The following is a 20,519-nucleotide window of genomic DNA, read 5'->3' as shown; positions in this document are numbered from 1 at the left end:
ATACATTTATTTATTTAATCTTAACAACTATGGTATATTTACAAACAATCTTTCATTCCATAAATACATTCATAATATTATAATATTCATATTATGTAAATAAACATTGGACATGACGTGTGGAATAATTATTAAAAATCAAAATAATAATATTGGTAAACAAAATAAATACTTCCCCGATTTTAGCTGCATACATTCATAGACATTAGAGTCATTAGACGATAAATTCATATTATTTGTAAAATAATCACTGTTCAATCTTTATTAAATATTATACAAATATCAACTACTTATTAACATATAACTAATTATCACTAGGCATGTAAAACCATACCATTCTAAAATATTGCTTATTTATTTAATAAATAATTATAAAGAAATTCACAGAATATTTTTTTCGGAAAAAACGCAATTGTTTTTGTCTATCCAGATTGTAGAAGTAGTAAGAACATTTTTAATGTTATTTTATGTTTAAACATCTGTAAAAATAATTAAATTACACAGTGTAACAGTCAACAGAAATATAATACAGTTAAAATCAACATTTAGATTTCATATTATGATTTTTTTGATGGACCTGAGGCAATTGGTAATAATTTCACACTTTCCAATCTTTTTATGATTATTTTTATTATCGTATTACCTATATTTTGATATTTTTTTTGAATGTGTTAAGTATATTTAACTACTCTTAATTTTGATATATTTCTACTTTATTTTAAAAAAGATAGATATTTCTGGTAAATACAAATACTCTTTTTTATTTATATATAATCGAGATTTCATATTGTCACAATACTAATGCACCGATTATATACGCTTTTTTGTAACGTTAAAGTTTAATTGTCCACACTAGAAGCAGGATACGCACAACCATGTAAGTATGGGTGGATAATTTGCATTTTTACTGTTTAGATAATTTGTTCAGTAATGAATGTTGCATTCTCGAATCTTATGAATAATTAATTGAATAAAACATTTTTTTCGCTGTTAGTTATTAAAAGGTGCAATATTGGCTTAAAAATCGTGGGATTTTGGATACACCATGGGATTGATCTCTTGCTATGGCATTATCTCATTTATTTCAATTATTATGAGAAAAGGTATTGGTCATAAATGGTATTTATAATCTTATAATATTATGCGATTTCCTTCCTTGTGATTCAAATTAAAAAATATTCTTCATTACCCCGCCCAATACCCATGTCCAGCACCTTGTCCTCCAAAGCTGATTCCAACGCCATAACCACCGACAGGACGCCTATCCCTTTCCTCAACCGAATCCTCATGAGTAGGAACCTCTCGACTTACTATAATAGAATTCGCATTCGGTCTACTTTCAGCAGCCCACGACACTACAACTGGCTTCATCCTCGGAAGATGATTATCTGGATTACCATGCAAAGGTATTACATGCAAATCAACGTTATCAAATTTAATTGCGTGAACCGCTCTAGTGACAGGAAGAATGTGGCTGCCATCTTGATTTCCAACCAAATGATGTGACACTTCTTCACTAGTATGAGTTATGGATTGAGTTATAACAGGAATCTTCGTATCATCAACCGTAACAACATGGCCGACTTTTGTTGTAATTGACGTTTTCCTTGAATTAGAAACAGCGTGTGGTAATAATGGAACTATTTCATGAATTGGGTGATGGGAAACATCAGTAATACCTATAATAATATGATCAGAATTACGCGGGTGATTGTGAGTTTGAATTAGTTCATGTCCAACTAAATTAATGGCAGTTCTATGTGAAACTGAAGGTCCTCTTTGTAATGTATCAGGTTTTATTGCAGGCTGCAGATGAGGTATTGCTACTGGTAAATGAGGAAGATCATCAATGGCAGGTGGCGAAACGCTGTATTCTATTGGAGTCGTGTGGTGGACAGGTATATCAAATGATACGTATCCCACTCCTAAAGGTTTCGGTGATCGTTTGATGGTGATTTTTGATTCTTCGTTTGGTATAGCTCTTGAAGATGTCTCGTCAATTACACAAAGCAGGATGATGGATACTATCTGAAATTAAATGAAAATAAATATTAGTTAGGTACGAGGGTGGGTCAATAATTCCTTAGAAAAAAGCATTAAAACAGTTTTTATTTTTGTATTTTTTTTTTATTTCTCAACATAATCTCCTTGGAGCTCAATACACTTGGTTAGACGTTTCTCAATTTTTTTTAAACCGTCAGAAAAATAAGTTTTCGGAAGGTCCTCAAAATAAGCATTTGTCCGATCGATGACTTCTTCATTTGAAAAAAAACGTTGTCCACTTAGCCATTTTTTTAAGTTTGGGAAAAGGAAAAAGTCACTGGGGGCTAAATCTGGCGAATACGGTGGGTGGTCGACCAATTCGAACTTCAATTCTTCAATTTTAGCCATTGATCGTAAACATGTGTGAACACGGGCATTGTCCTGATGAAAGAGGATTTTTTTCGTGTTTAAATGAGGCCTTTTTTCTTCAATTTCGTTTTTTAGCTGGTCCAATAAAGATGCATAATAATTCCCTGTTATTGTTTTTCCTTTTTCAAAATAGTCAACGAAAATAATTCCACGTGCATCCCAAAATACAGTAGCCATAACCTTACCAGCTGATTTTACGGTTTTCGCCTTCTTTGGACATGGTTCGCCTTTCGCAATCCACTGCTTTGACTGTTCTTTCATCTCGGGAGTATAGTGGTGTATCCATGTTTCATCTACAGTCACAAAGCGACGAAAAAATTCATCCGGATTGCGTTGCATGAGCGACAACAGGGCTTTAGAGACCACCACCCTATTGCGTTTATTTTCGACTGTGGGCAAACGCGGCACCCATCTTGCAGAATTTTTTTTCATGCCCAATTTGTCATGTAAAATAGAAATGACGCTACCTTTTGAGATCCCTGTAACCTCAATTATCTCACTTAACTTTAATCTTCGGTCACTTAACACCATATCGTGGATTTTATTGATCATTTCTGGTGTAGTCACCTCTACAAGACGTCCTGAGCGTGGTTCATCCTTTGTCGATGTACGACCATGTTTAAATTCATTTAACCAGTTATAAATAGTTGCAAGTGAAGGAGCAGATATGCCGTGAACTAAATCCAACTCATTTTTTATTTCTTTTGCTGTTAACCCCTTTATATTAAAATGTTTAATAACAGCTCTAAACTCAATTTTCTCCATTTTCCATTTTTCCATTTTCCACAAGCAAATTTTTTTTTAAATGTACGATAAACACACAACAACCCGACCAATCTGATTGAAACTTCGCAGCATACTGAATCGGTAGTGCCGCTGCATGAAAACAAACCGCTTACAGTACTAGTCGCGCCACCTGTCGGCTTTTCTAAGGACTTATTGACCCATCCTCGTATATTATTAATGTAACATTAAACTATGAATTATACAAAAATCTTTTTGTGATCTTCGAAGTGTCTTAAACTACATTTTAATGATAAAAATAAGCAAAAAATTACGCTTTACTAATCATTATACTTCCCTGCTAATTAAAAAGACAGTGCTTTTGGTTGTAGTGAAATTGTTGTAGGAGAACCCAAGTTTTAAGCTACATTATTTTCTTATATTATGTCAATACAATCCAATAATTTTACAATTTAAAAAATAAAATATATAAATGTCGCGTTACTGTCGCATTAAAATTCAGATGCAGTAAACTTTTTTAATTCATGTATGCAGTTTTGCAATTTGCATGACAATAAAGCGCAAACCAAATTGAGGCGCATGTCACGGACTATCACGTGACGTTACAGTAAGCTGCCGCTACGGGGGAAAATGTCTAATGCCGTTGTTCTTGGTGTTTTAAATGTTATCAGACCTATGCTTCCGTCCCGTAGCACATTTTGAACCTTTAAACGAATATTCTCAGTTAGAAAAATCTGCCGAAATCACTAAAACAACAATGAGGTCTCTTCACGTTGAACTGCACTGCACCGACACCTGCATGACGTTTTGAATATTTTCATCATATTCCACATGCCTACACTTTTCGAATGTCATGTCAAAATCACGTTTTTTTGTTTTTAGCGGTTGGCACTATGTATTTTCGATAAAAATGCTGTCTATGTATGGTCTGCAGGTTGGGTTTTGTTCAAAATATTATTTATGGATGTCATGTCAAAAGTAATTTAAACGTACGCACACGTAGAAACTGATAAAATTAATTGAAATCAGCATGACTAATTATTCTAATTAATAATAATTTAAATTACTAATACATTAGGTATTATAGTAGACAATCTTCATCATTGTCATTTTTCAGCGAATTTATTTCAGATGGTGATGGTTCAAAATATTCTGCAAAATGACGAAACCATAGACTAAATTTGTCGCCGCGACAGCGTGACAGTAGGCGACATGCACCTCAATTTGGTTCGTGCTTTAGTGTTTTTATTTTTATGCTTTTATGGATGTGTACATCAACTATATTATTAAATTCTCTCGCTAGATACCACTAGTAGAACTACCATATCAGTGCACCTCGCTTAAATCACTCACAACAAACCACCAAATTTATATCTAGCATAAAAATATAGTATTTATTGCGTTTTTAATTTTAATACCACCCCCCTTCCCTTCTGTTTAATTATAAGTTAATTTCAGACCAATGCACAATGGCTTGTCAAGTCAATATTCAGCGAAGAAAAAAATTAACAGAATTATTAATGGTCATAATTTATAAGCGGAAATTATCCTGCCTTTGGTAGTGCCGGGGAACAAAAATCGCCAGGCTATCAAACATTTCCATCGGCCTATTTATCAAGGAAAGTTTTCAAAACCCACCCTCCTTCAAATTGCACCGCGCGAATTTTCCTTGATGAAAATTAAACATCAATTTTCGGACGCAATCTTCACTCCTGATCATTTTCTAGATAATTTGTAATAAATTCTATTTGATACAGTGAACGATGGTTTATATTATTGACAGTTCAGTATTTTACGTCGGCGCTAATGTCTTTTTTACTTTCTATGCTGTATAAACTATTCCTATGTGGCTAGAGTTGGGTTTCGGGAATTTCCCGACGGGAATTCTCGAGAAATTTTCGAGATTTTCAATCCCGAATCTCGAGAATTGAAATTTTTAACATTTTGGGAAATCCCGGATCTCGAGAATCTTTTCTCGAGATTTGGGATTTCTTTATTATCAAATATTATTTATTGAAAAAACGATTTTTCTATATGAAAAAAGTAGACAGAAAACATTAAACGTTCCAAGACTGGTCGGGGCATTTAACACAATTAAGCCAACTTCGACTCAAAATGAGCGCAATTTTTAAACATCAGGGAATTTTGTGTCTCAAAAGCGTACGCGATTGTCAGACGCAGCGATTGACAGTCTGTGTTTTTTTAAATTCTATTCTAATAAGTAATGTTTTAAATTATTTTTGTTTTCCTACTTATATTTATTTTATTTGTCTTCTTATATAAATGAAAAAAATCATATTTTTTTGGAATTTCTCTGTTTTTACGCTGATTTTAGGATTTTTTAGTGTTTTTTTCAAATTTTCCGATATCTCGAGAATTCTTTTCTGGAAATCCCGAATCTCGAGAATTCCAAATTTCATCATTTCGAGAAATCCCGAATCTCGAGATTGAGATTTTCTAGGGAAATACCCAACTCTATATGTGGCATTACGTACTGTTATTTTTCGTCAATTTACAAATTTATTTTGAAAAAACCTCAATGGCAGTTTACTAAGAAACATATAGAAACATATACATAGAAAATAATGCTTTATCAGAAAGAATGATTTAAATATTTTTAAATTATTTTTTAAATATCTAAAAACATACCTATTCCTGTATACGTAACACTAGTGGTTTGTCGTATTGGCATAATTTTTGCAAAGGGGTATCTATTTATTTTAACATACAACATTTTGAAAACACTTCTGAGAAAGTATATTTTAACCAATAGAAAAATTATTTTTGAAAAATGTAAGACACGCCACAGGATCTAACCTGCATCTCTCGGGTATCGCGCCCATGCGACAAATTTTAACTAATGGCTTTTAATATTCACTGAAGCGCTTTCCAAATTGAGTTACTATTGGTGATCGGCTTTTGTATTTTAAACCAAAGTAGGTATTACTTTAATTGCTAACCTCTATATGTATTTATTTATTTTATTAGGGCATCTATTTATTTTAATTTGATATATTTTATTTTATTTTATTTATAATTTCAGGATTAGGATACTCGATTCCGATCCCAAATTTTCAGTAATTATTAATACTTAGTGACCGCAGTAATTCATTTTTATTTTCATATGATTAATTAAAATAAAAGTTTGTTTAAAAAAATCGTCAATCCTAAATATCCTGTGGAAAAAATGTAGGTATGTACTAAACCCATTATAACCACGGCGATACCCGGCGGGCCGCGAATTTCTATAAAAAAATATCTTTTTGGTATAATCATCAAGATTTCGATTAAGTATTTCACTATGATTCCAAGAGATGGCAGTGTGTGTCCAATATATTTAAATATTTAAAACAATCGACTGGGGGAATTATAGAGCGTCTAAACGCGCTTGTGGCCAGTGGCGATTTTCTATAACTCAAATAACGCAACCGATTCGTCATAAAATTTAAAAAGGGGCCTCTGAACAGCTCAAACCTGTTATAAAAATATTAAATTACACCATAATCTGTAAATAATGCGTATTTCTCATAAAATGGTATTTTTGAAGTTATACTTCTTTTGGCGCATTTGGGAAATCAGATCAGAGTGTATTTTTGGCGTGTGACATGTAACACATAAATTATTTTTTCAAATGAAAAAAAACGCACTCGAGTGGATTCTAGTGGAACTACCAATTGTTCGGTTATCAGCCGAACGCACTACCTTTACAGTTTACACCATAGTATGATACTGCAATCGTGACGATTATACAGTATAATGTTATAGTTTAGAATTGTCCCGTTGCCTAGGCAGCGAATTGATTATTGTCGGCCATTTGCAATTCCTTTCGTAAACAAACTATTAAACGTCAGAGTGACAGTTGGTACTTTAAAAATAAAAACAACGAGAAACCATTATATAATTTAGTAATATAAAAAAAAGTGTATAGAAATAAACCAATGGCGTTCCAATAAGCGGTCCTGTTTCTTGAGTGTGTAATTTAACAAGATAATTAAGAGCTAGTCAAAGAATCTAGTTTACCACAAGTTTTGTTTTTGTTTTGTTACGCCAATGAAGTATAACTTCTAACGCGCGTACTTAAGTACACTCGCCGATTTTTTTTTTTAAATAACGATTTAGATTTCACAGAACAAAAAAAAATGCTCAACTATCATTCAACAACGTTAAAATCAGTGACGTCCTATGAGAGTAGACAGATCATGCGTTGCTAAGAGACAGAAAATCTTTTATAGTAGATTTCGTGAACGTGGACGATTGCTATGTTTTATCGTAAGGGACCTCAAAATCAGTCAGAACATCGGGATTTTACGTTACTTAACACGCCACTGCTTGTGGCATACATCCGGTTTCAAAGACTTTTTTTCCGAAAGTCTTAAATTAATAACCTTGAAGCTACGCTATTATTATGATAAAAAGTATTAACTTTAACCCTCAAATAAAATCTTAAAATACGAAAACGTCGAACAAACCATGCTATTTTTAGCAAAAATAACTACATATGAAAACTTTTCGCGAAATTCCAGGATTTTACCATTTTCAAAAGTACCTACTTTTTGAGATTGCAAACTATGTAAGTATTACTAAGGTTTCTCGTTGGTATATAATATATTTACACTTTGATCATTTTAAAACTAACTCCTGTCCATTTTAAAATCCGTGACAAATATTGAATTATTAAATGTATATCTACAAAAATGTCTCAAAGACAAAAGTGATGAGGAACTACTTTTCGGACCCTGCGATTATCTGTATTAATGGCACCCAACTCGAGCAAGTCAGCAGCTACGTCTATCTCGGACAGCAGGTACCCATAGACGGAAGCACGCACGATGAAATTGCTCGCAGAACAAAGCTGGGATGGAGTGCTTTCGGACGTCTGAATAGTATCTTCAATAATGACCTACCGTTATGTCTTAAGCGTAGGGTGTTCAACCAATGTGTGCTGCCCGTGCTCACGTATGGCTGCAAGACGTGGACCCTCAACACGAGAGATGTCCAAAGGCTAAGAGTCGCACAGCGAGGCATGGAGAGGTGTATGTTGGGCAGCACGCGAAAGGACCGTAAGAGAAACGAATGGGTTAGGAACAATGACATTATTAATGGACAACGCACTCAATACAGTAGCTAGCAATTAAATTCACGCACAGCGACATTCGCACATGTATAGGTAGACGTCACGTAATTTCCATTATGCGATATCACGCATCGGGAATTTATAGCAATATAACCTTTATTGTAATGGCGTTAGAATAGTATTTCTAGTGTCAATGTTTATTTGAGCGAACCCGTTCGAACCAAACCGTTCGGCAGACCCGACTAAAAGCATCGGGAATTTATAGCAATATCACCTTTATTATAATGGCGTTAGAACAGATTATGCCATTCGGCAGACCCGACAAAAAAGTGAGTGTCATTTTTATTCCCAGATGATAGGAAGCAAACAGGAGTACGCGATGTAATAGGACGTTGCCAAACAGCTGAAATAGAGATGGGCGGGGCACATTGCTCGCCGAAAGGACGGCCGCTGGACAAATGCCGTCAACCAATGGTACCCAAGGGGCACGAAACGGCCACAGGGTCGCCCTAAAAGCCACTGGATTGACGAACTGATAAAGTTCAGCGGAAATGCGTGGCAGCGAACGACACAGGACCGAAAGAGTTTGAAGAAGCTTGGGGAGGCCTTCATCCAGTAGTGGATCGACCCCGGCTGATGATGATATCTACATACTGTAATAATTATATCATCGACTAATTTAGCTACATATCCAGTAAATAGCTAAGAAAATAGGTAGATATATAAAAACAAGCTTTTCTAAGTCTGTTACAGATAATATCAAGAATTTAATATAGTTCTATAATATTAATTACCCATGATTTTAACCCATTTACCCATAGTACACAAATTATTCTGCGGTTTCAACTTAGTATAGTAGCATCAATGATAGTCTAGTCTAGTGGTTCTTAACCTTTTTGAAAATATCACGATCCGATCACGATGTGATAATACGATGCCAGTCAATACTTTTGAACTCATCATCAACCGAGGTCAATCCACCTCTAATTGAACGCCTCCCCTAACTCCCCCCACTTTTCTCTGTCCATAAGTTTTCACTGTCACGTACAATATAAAATTGAGCGATAAGTTTGAATTATGTATTTTCCTAAACATTTATAAACGTAATATACTTTGAAAAAATTCGATATTGTATATCTGTTCCATAGCAATTTACAATTTCACATGTAAAAATATACATTTTAAAATACTTTTATATTTAGAATACCGATGAATGACTTAGGCACAATATAAGATCTCAACTGACATAATTGACTGAATAAATTATGTTAGTCAATGACTGAACTAACTGATAAATAAAAATCACGAAATAAATTATTTTAAATTTTTAAAAACAATCAATATACATATGCATATATAATAATAAATGTAATCGAATCCCATATATATATTATTTTTTTTTATCTTATTATTAATTATTTCGAACAAACGTGCAGTCATAGATAATAATATTATGGGCAAATGCGTTAGGCATAGCTGTAGCAGCCTATCGCTTTGTATGGACTGGAACAAACACGCTGAGATCCCGTGACATCGTGAAACGTGAAACACAAGGATTCGTAAGAAGGTAGGCTTTCAATAATGGCTTAGTATGGATTATTTGCCACTGACGCATATAATAGGTATATCTTAGTAATTTTGTCATAATTTTGCATTAATTCGGTGTCAAGAGTTTATGTTGGAAGATACCTGTTGAGATAGGTATAGTGTATCAATGAGTTACTATTGGTGCTACTATACCAGATCCTCTTCAAATTGAAATCGTATAATTTAAGGTATATAAATTACGATTTGTTGAACATAGTTTGTGCGCTGTTGTTGTAAAGCTTCGAAGTTTCCGTTACCCGATACTAAAAAGTTTTTCCTCGGAGATTCCTCTCGCTTCTTGATTGAACTAAAGTATAATTTATTGGAGCTCTCCGTAATTATAACCCGATGAAATATTATTAATACGTAATATTATTATTTATTGATGATCAATACTTTACAGAGAGAGGTTAAGTTTTATTGATTATTGAGAATCAGTACCTATTATTTACAATCGAGAAAGTTATGTTGAACAATCTAATAGCAAGTTGAATAAACTGATTCCCGCTAAAATTTTCGATTATACGAAAAATATTGATTCGATTGTAAAAGTTACATGATACAAATCAATTACCTATACAAGAAAGGCAATTTCTATAGTTAAAATAATTTTAATTAATATTATGTCAATCTGTTTTTTGAGCCGTCCATCTGCAACGTGTCGAATACGTCAAAGTGACGTCGTCGTTATTCACGAAACGCACGTAGCCAAATAGAGCTCACTACATTGGTATAATATGACTTTTTAGTTTAAAAACATCTAGTGCTGCTAGCAACAAATCGCATGCGTCTCGGGATGCGAGTCGAATACGCCAGAATGTATACGCACACATATGAATTGGGCATTCTTATACCGGCTCGCCGGTCGCCGTATCGAAATATATATATACCTAATCACAATACTTGTCTAAATAAATCAATATACCTAGTCACAGTATTAAAATTCCACATGATGTAAATAAAATGCTTTACAAGTTATACAAATTTTATTTCGTAGTATATTCTTGGGTTTTCACCGTGTCTCCTTCTTCCTTCTTTACTCGACGTTTCGGGCTCGTTGCAGAGGCCATTATCAAGAGATATGTTTTATGATGAAATGTGGTGTAGGTATGTGAATGTAAACGTTGCTCTAAGAATGTCAAAAGGAATCCGATTATCTAAGAGCAAACGTTGCTCAGAGTAATCTGTCAATCATTACGACCGGAGATACTGGCTCGAATATTAGATTTTGCTGATAGTGCCGGAAGCCATGACGTTTTTAATCGTAATCCATCATCCCTATTAATGTTTTCAGGGTTTCTGTGGATTTCAATGGCCTCCTTTACCAATCGTGCGAAATATCCTTTATTCCGACCCAATATCTTGGTCTCGAAGTCAAATTTGTGCCCTGTATCCATCGAGTGCTCGGCAATTGCCGACATCGTGTAATGTTTAAGACGGTATGCTCTCTCGTGTTCACTCACACGCTTCTGTACCGTTCTAGAAGTCTGGCCTATATACTTTTTTGGGCATCCACGACAGCTTATCTGGTATACACCTGCCGAGTACAAAGGCTGTGAGTCCTTTACTGGTCTTAGCATATTTCGGACCTTTGTCGATGTTGAGAATATTGTTTCAATATTATGTTTCCGAAGTATCCTGGAAATAGTATCTGTGGTGTTTTTGATGTAAGGTAGATAGGCCCGGCCTTTGAACTGTATCTTTTCCTCCTGACTGATCGGGTTAAGGTTGATTTTGCTTCTGGTGGCTTTTTGGATCATATTGTGAGAATATCCGTTTGCTTGAAGAGCCTTTGATACTTGAGATATCTCGGATTTTAAATACGAAGATTAGCAGATACGCCGAGCTCTTGTCATCAAAGTCGAAATCAGACCCATTTTTTGAGCAGGGTGGTGGTGAGAAGAAGCATGTAAATAACGATTGGTATGAGTTGGTTTCCGATAGACTCTGTGTACTAGAGAACCATCCAATTTTCTGATAACTTCCACGTCAAGAAATGGTAGAGCTCCGTTTTGTTCAATCTCCATCGTGAATTTAATCATCGAATGTAGATTGTTTAAATGGGCCAAAAACTCATTTAGAGCTTCTATACCATGAGGCCATATTAAGAAGGTATCATCGACATACCGTAACCAGCACGAAGGTTTTAATCTACACGTGTCAAGAGCTGTCTGTTCAAAATTTTCCATGAAAAAATTTGCAACCACGGGAGATAGAGGGGACCCCATAGCGACTCCTTCGGTTTGTTCAAACACTTTGCCCTGAAAGCTAAAGTAGCTTGACGCCAAACAGTGCTTGAAAAGTCCAGTCATTTCTGCGGAGAAAACTTCACCTATTAATTTTAGGGTATCATCTAGGGGGACATTTGTGAATAGTGACTCTACATCAAAGCTTACTAAGAGGTCAGTAGGCTTTATAGTCATATCAGCCAATAATTTGACAAAATGTGTTGAATCCTTAACCCATGATGCGGTGGCGTTGGTATGTGGTTGCAAAAGGGACGCCAGATATTTAGAAAGTCTATACGTGGGAGAGTCGATTGCGCTAACTATCGGTCGAAGTGGGCAGTCAGGCTTGTGAATCTTGGGTAACCCATATATCCCAGGAGTCTTCGGCGCTTTAGTAAATACTTTCCAGTATTCCTCACTAGGAATATCGGAAGATCGAACTAATTCCCTCGTTTTTCTGTCAATCTTGTCGGTGGGGTTCCGCTTTACATGTTTATACACAGGGGCTTTCAGTAACTCTTCCATTTTGGCAACATAGTCCGTCGCATCCATAACGACTGTCGCGTTTCCTTTATCAGCGGGTAAAACCACCAGTTTGTCGTTTTTTCGCAAATCGCGTAATGCTCGACTTTCCGCAGGCGTTATGTTACTTTGTGGCGGTTTTGATTTCCTGAGGATACGGCTGGCGTCTTGTCGTATTTCTTCTGCAACAGCAGCGGGTAGTTTGTGTATAGCAGATTCAACTTCGCATATGATGTCGTCAACAGGAATGTGTTTTGGTGTTATTGCAAAATTCATTCCTTTTCCGAGTACAGCTATTGTTGCGTCGTCCAAGACAGCTCTGCAACGAGCCCGAAACGTCGAGTAAAGAAGGAAGAAGGAGACACGGTGAAAACCCAAGAATATACTACGATAAAAAACAACCGTGAAAGCCTCAAACATTATAAATTTTATTTCTTTTAAAAAATCATTGTTTTTTGAATAAACATAAAATAGGTTAAAAATTTATTCTTATTCTTAAAAAAATATTCAAAAATATTATCGCTACAATATAAAAAACTGAATTTTAATGGCAAAAATAACCATACAATGATATAAGTACGCACAGAATTCGAAAACACTTTTGGGAAATATAATATAACCACTAGATTTTTTTTTAATAATAACAAAAAAACAATAAAAGAATGACACATTTTGAAATCTTGTGGAAAGTAGGATCTTTTAACGAGTTCTCATTTTATAACTATTTTTTTTTATGTTTTTAGATAAATTTTAATATTACACTTTAAAATGTAAATCACCAATAAATTGCCTCAATTTGTAAGCTTCATGTTCTTCCGCTAGGTGCCTATGTCAAGCGGAGTATTCACCTTGAGGTCAACCAAGCCAAAGTGATGACAAGGTGCTGGCAGACCACGACTCCGGTGGCTGGATGGAGTAGAAAAAGATCTCTGACTCTGGACGTATCCAACTGGTGTCCCAGGTCAAAAGGGAGAAGATGATGTAGAAAAATGTCGGAAGCGCTCAAAGCCGACACCGGATCATTAATAATAAGAATGCAAAAAATTACAACATTTGAAAGTAGATTACATGAAGATGACATTTTTTTTCGCCTGCGGTGCTGAATGGCTATATATGTTTATTGACCTATATTTTAAGATTTTCTTTGAGGTCGTCTGGTCGGATTTATAGCCATAAAATAAATAATGGTGACTTATTATGTTTTTACACAAATAGAAAAAAATACCAAATGGCAATGCCACCTATTCTTGTACTATTTAGCTAACGATAATATCATCAGCAAAAGAATATTGGATTCAAATCAAAATAACGCGTCGATTGAATAGGTAGACACCATTATAAATGTGTATGACGTATCTATTTCGATAATGCCGGTGTATTTCAGATAAATCAAGACGGATAAAAATAATATAATACAAATTTTGAGTGTTAATTGTGTTTTTGTGATGGTTCAACTATATAAATTATGAATTTAAAATTTTATGGTTTATTATATAAAATAAAAAATACGCTTGTAATACTAATAATTCAATGTCTATCAGTCCAGCCATAAAAATAAATCAAAGAACACAAAATTATGAATATATTTCAAATAAATCTGATTTGCCAAACAACTTGAGTGTGTACACGACTTTACAAAACAAAAAATAGGGAGCATTTAAAAAAATGCTATTATTGCTTAAATTCTTACATACGTAATTATTACATTTTTCGTCTACTTAAAGCCAATTTATAATTAATAAAAGACTTTATTGTTTGCTTCAGGTACTTAAGAATATTTAAATTTTATTGTTAACAAAGCTAACTAATAAGTATGCCCTTTGTTGTACCTATAATATTTAAAAAGATTCTTATGAAAATACTTACATTTTAATAGTTATTTCCCAGGGCTTAATAACATTATAAAAATCTTTTTATGTAGACAAACTAAATAAAGTTATAAAAACCTATACTCTTTTTAAAAGCCTACGGTAATGTTATATTTTTACGTAATATGTAATATAAAATGAAATTTCGTTACCTACATAAATGAGATGAAAGCAAACATTCCCAGCGTATTGTGGTTTAGTCCCTACAGCCATATAAACGTTCATTGTATAAATTGACCACAGCTATTAATTCGAATTTCAAACATTTTATTATTCAAATTTTACCTATTGGCGCCGAAAAAAAATCGAAAGGCGAACCCATAGACAAGCCGCAATCTCGCGAGAGCCGAACTACCGCAGTACGCAAAACAAAGAATGTAAATGAAATTTATTCTCTGAATAATAAGGCCATGAATACAAATTGCCGTGGAAAATCCAAACCGCAGGAGAGGACGACTTATGATTTCCGATCAAATATCTTACGGTAGACATGTCCGTGTCTTCTGCACGAACAAAACAAATGAAGTTTTAAAAGAACGTAATATTTAAATCGGTATCATGTGATGATTTATTTATAATCAAAGAAGAATGCTTTTTGGAAATAACAGTGATTCATTATGTGATTAAATACATGTTTTTGTTTACAATACATAATACAACATAATATTATTATCCTAGTTAAGCCTTCATTCTACCAATAACCATAGACAATGAAACTAAAATTATAAAAGGAAAGATAACTTGTACATTCATGATTAAATTCAATTTTACAATCTTGAAATGGCAGAGAGGAAATAAGATGTGGGTGATATTTACTACAACCTCAAGCGTAAAGCAGAATGGGACGCAGCATTGGAGTTTCGTTGGATGCACAACAATCTTATCGAGAATGGGTAATAATTTAGTATTTAGAACCATGTGTGTGTAAAATTTTTCACAAGAATAATAATTTTGCACATTTTTGTCGGTTTCGAAAATGTATAATAAAAAAACAATTATTTTTCTTGAAAGTTATCAAGGATACTGGATTTCGACCCTACTACTACCATAAAAACTCAACAGATAACACAACAATTATACACATTGCATAATATACATTACCTTCTGTGTGTGACTGTAAAAAGTACGATTTTCGACAATAGTCAAATATGGGATAAACTGAAGCCTTTTTTCATATTCGGTTACCTCCATATTCCTCCATTTTTAAATTATCCCAAAAACCCTCACACACATTTAGGACTGCGAATAGAATATTTTTTTCTTACAATGACAGGCGAATAGTGAAATTAGATGTCTTTATTGTCATTTAAATTAATGAAAAATGTTTAATTAACTAGGGCTCGAAATGGACCGGAACGCACCGGAACACAACTCCGGTTCATGAAATCTCCGAGATTATCATTAAGTGTCGTGGAAACAATAATTTAACTATCTGAGTTTCATATTATGCTATATAATAAATATCACTTATTTTTATAAAATATAAGTAGGTACCTACATAAAATTAGATATTATGTTAATATTTTCGGAAAGTTATCGAACGCTCCAGTTCGTAAAATTTTCCTTTTCAAGCGCTGCAATGGATATATAAACTGCAGGCCGAGTAATATTAAATGCCGGTTTAAACTAAAACACCCTAAAACAGACCTACATTCATTGTAACATTGTATGATGCATACAAAGGAAAAGTAAGAATCAGAATGAAGAAAAATATTAAAAAATAATAATATGGAGGTAGCGAATTTTGAAACCAATAACTTCAAATTTAACATTGTATTAAAAAGTAATATTTTATTTTCAATTAATTTATATTATGTAAACATAACACCCATTAAATATTGGAAATATGTGAGTCCATATAGGGGCTATGAATTTCTTCCGTTTAATGAATTGTGCACCTTTGAATCATAAACCAATACTACCGTCAAAGTCTCGGTATGTATGGCAACTGGCTTTCGCATTTCTATTCTTATTAATAAATCTGTGAAATCAGCTTTAACCAATTGTAGAATAATAATGAATATAAACTAATAAATTATAATATGTATGAATGATTATAATAATTTTAATCGTTTTGGAAATTGGTAAATCATAGTCAAAACACGCATTAAGAGTTAAACTAAACTTATTTTAAAATACGTAGCCAGGTTTATTTTATACCCACGGTGTATAATATCAAGCAAAATAATATTTTTCTTTGCGAAAAAATGTGATTATCTATGCAAATCGCTTTTGCCTTTTTATGTTTAACGAGACCACATTTTCGTTTAAAACTTAAAAGTATTCCCGCGTTAATATTTCACGATGAAAGTGTTTTTTTTTTGTTTTTTTAACAAAACCGACAGGTCTGTTTCAAAAAATGTCCTTCCTGAATACGTTATATGGAGTCGGAAGCACGAAATCTGGCGTATCTAAGTCCACAGCTCAGGGATGTTAATAAGAGACCTTCGAGTCACCAGATTTCGGTGCAGTAGCTATAGTAAAGTCACCTAATCTTGCCTTCCGAGAATAGGAAATCTGCTTTTGCTTGAGAAAATGGACGCCATTTTAAATAAACATAGGATGTAGTAAAATGTAACTCTTGTATTATGAATCTCAAAAGTAATTTTAAATAAGATGGTAAATTGACAGTGAAACAAATAATAAATTATTATTTCACTATTCGGTAACATTACGCATTATTAGAAAGATATTTATATATAGTTTATATAGGAAATGAACACAATTGGCACATGTTCAATGTTCAACATGTATGTTTTGCACAGTAAACTTTACAAATTTTAATTATAAAATGTTGGTGCTGAAGGATATCAGTTAGAGACTTTAAGGTATATATGGTGTACTAGCTAGACTACTGAATAGAAGGTCCTAGGACATCCATATTTCCAGCAGGTACTTAAATTTTTAAAAATTTCGTCCTCAGTTTTAGGCACTAAAATAGGAACTTTGAACTCGGGCTATAAATTGTGCTATCACGACAGTCGGGCGTTTAGACCGCGAAACTATTTCGGTATTCGCCCGGCACGCCAAAATGAATTTAGGTATATTTTTCCAAAAATTAAATCGTCGTATGGACTGGAGGCACCGTTAGGATTAAATACCTACAGCATTATATTACGTGATAGTATGGCACTGGTTTTGACTATGATTTTTAATTCTTTGATGTAAAATACAAAAGCCGATTACCAAAAAATAACGCAATTTAGAAAGCGCTTTCGAGAGTACTCTAAAAATCACTTTGTTGCAATCAGATAGAACACGTAGCTATATAACAGTGGTCAGAGCACATATGCGCGAATCTTGCTGGGTATCGTATTTTTTTTTTTAGTTTTATAGTGGTTATAAGTAAATTTCTCAGAAGTACAAACTATGTATATTCAATAAAAGAAGAATCGTTGTTATTTTGCGTTAAAACAAGAATGCCAACACGAATGTTTATTGTGATATTTTGGGAAGATTTTCAAGATCAATTTTCCCAACAGCCTGTATTATTGGTCCTGGAATCTCATTCTTACCGCAAAGCAAATTTTCCGCTTGTTTTCCCTTCCTGAACGGCCTTCCCACCTTGTCAACCCTACCCGCGGCATTTTTCGATTGTCTTCGTGAAAACTCGCAGCCGATACTTTCTGATGGAGATACGTCCTTCGGGTGGTCATTCGTCGCGCCTCGATCACTGCAGCTGACGCGGAAACAGTGGCATACTTTCCTTGTAGTACAATATCTGAAAGCAAACAAAAATATCATATATTAAATGTATATAAAAGGAAATATGACAGCTGGCGACGGAATGGTCTAGTTAACTATCGGTAAACAAAACTCACATATCGTACTGTTATACAACATCCCAAGTTTCAAAGTAGGTTATACCTACCAAACTTTGCAAGTTTATAAGGGTTCATAAACAATAGCCATTTAATATGATGCAATACCTACAGAATTACCCTAGCTTGATAAACACAAGGGTGGGGCATCAGGCGTTCATAGGACCTACGCCGGATATCACACACAAAACGTCAATAAACTAATTAAAATGATATCACCAAAAATGTATAAAAGAGACACGCACCTCGCGCCTTTCGTCTATTATTTTTAAATCTTTGTAACGCGTAGGTATATCTTATCCGCTGTATTGTGTACTCGCATTTCCATTGAATAAACTTTAATGTTTTAACTTTCATGAAAGCTTATTGTTTCCCGATTATCTTCTCGCCATCTAGTCTAAATACATCCTAGGAGGTAAATCACCTGACAATTACCACCAAGACGACGGTCTTTAAACGTAACAGGTGTGAATACTACTCAGGAATTGCACAGAAATCCAGTCTTTGGTAAGGAGACGAACGAAGGATAACACCATCAAACCACATCAGGTCCCTGTCAATTCAAACTACTTGTTTCCTTTGCCTTCCTCCCTGAGGAATATAGCAATACTTTCAGTTTATACAGATACGACTACACACCCCCAAACTAGACCCGGACTTAGCTACTCAGGTGTATCACGGGACGTTTTGGTGTGAAATATCAGAATGACTATGAATCTATCAGGAGCAGATTACCCAAGATTAAGGTCCATCGCGCAGCATTCAAGTATGCTTTGACTCTAAGTTAAGAGTGCCCATGGGAGAGCGGAGCAAGTAGAGGCAAATTTTAAAATTTAATAAGTAACAACAGCTAAAGTACAAAACTTTCGATAAATCTAAGTGAAGATATCTTTATTAGCCATAGTCATAGGTAGTAACCTTACGCTGATGACCCATAGCTAGCCGTCGCGACTTAGGACCGCTCGTACCTCGTCTATTATCTTATCGCGCCTAGTCACCCCCTCGGCAGACCCGCACATATTTCTTTCCCATCTTGTGATACTCCACGTTTTGATTCAAACAAAACACCTTAGAACGCAAGTCGTTGCCACCTGTCGCACTCACAAGATCTTCTGGTATGCGCATGTCCTTAAGTGATAGTGAGTCAATTGGAAAACCAAATTGAATGTAGTCCGATGTATTCTGGTTCGAGTCACGCCCAACACCATTTTTTCTAATCTTTATTCTATAGTATTTTGAATTACGTAACTTTAATACTACATGAAGGTCCTGATGGCGTCTAGGAATTAAATTAAGTATCCACTGTAAATAATTTCACTCAAAATGAAAAAAGACGGCCGCCGATATTAACGAAAATTGGTAACACCTCGAGCGCATAGTAATTGGTTAGAGGCGTCGTGATTAGTTATGATCCAAGTTGCCAAATCGGTAAAGCAAGGAGAAAAATTGACAAGCTAATTCAAAGCACTATTTGCGACTATTTCTTTCACCAGAAATATGAGCATCCACAGAAGCTGTGGCTTGAGCCTTATTGGGAGAAGGAAGCCACTGGGTGCTTGCACTGGATAAAACACGCATTGAATTTTTCACTGAGACCCGCAACTCGCGACTGGGGGGACATGCTCGTCGAAGGTCAAAATTGAGTTTTTATTGTATTTTCAAACCATGATCCTGGACACTCCTAAAACGTTGTAGATAATCTATTTATATAATTTTGAAGCCTTATTATCCTTTATAGTTATTTTAAACATTTGATGACTGCATAAAGTATTTTTGTTACATTAAATAGTATTCTTTTAAACCTCTCGCTCTAATGTTTTAGAATATAGTCATATTTCGGTACATAACTGTGCAGTGGTGTTAAAATTTTTTACATTTATTAATTTTTAAACGCATTTATAAAACCATTAGCATAATTTATTACGAGATAATTTTTGTAAAATATTCACGATAAAAAAGTATATTGATAATCTCTGTGATCCCAAATTTGACAAGAATTAGGCATTTTATTATTCAAAAATCGGCAAGATTAACACATTTGAAGATGATTCTAAAGATACTTATTATAAGCTATGTCTTTGACCATTCAAGTGTGATAAACATCTTATGAATAATGATTGCTTTATAATAATTATTGACCTAAGAATAAGGTAGTGTTTTTTTGAAATACGCCATTTCTTTTGTCATCCCCCAGTGGTTAAGCTACAACATACGGCCGTAGCCATAAATTGACAAACTATAATTGAAGTAAGGAGTAAAATGA

The 20,519-nt window shown here is 34.2% G+C and overlaps 1 protein-coding gene across 1 annotated transcript in view; it reads right to left on the bottom strand.

The window, feature by feature from the left end:
• Positions 1-572: 572 nt before the first annotated feature.
• The window catches only part of LOC147070937 (uncharacterized), a 36,409-nt gene continuing 16,462 nt past the window's right edge, over positions 573-20,519 (bottom strand). Inside the window, exons 2-3 of the mRNA XM_085949042.1 lie at positions 17,951-18,156; positions 573-2,028 (exon numbers count right to left, since the gene is read on the bottom strand). Coding sequence (XP_085805168.1) covers positions 1,186-2,028; positions 17,951-18,091 — 984 coding nt within the window. The 5' untranslated portion in view covers positions 18,092-18,156 and the 3' untranslated portion in view covers positions 573-1,185. The remainder of the gene's footprint in view (positions 2,029-17,950; positions 18,157-20,519) is intronic.

Source organism: Rhyacophila brunnea, unplaced genomic scaffold (assembly GCF_057557595.1).
Source record: "Rhyacophila brunnea isolate RB1 unplaced genomic scaffold, BYU_Rbru_1.0 scaffold_21, whole genome shotgun sequence".
NCBI classification, from domain to species: Eukaryota; Metazoa; Arthropoda; class Insecta; order Trichoptera; family Rhyacophilidae; genus Rhyacophila; species Rhyacophila brunnea.
Note: the sequence above shows the minus strand (reverse complement) of the source record. Positions and strands in the feature narration are given on the sequence as shown.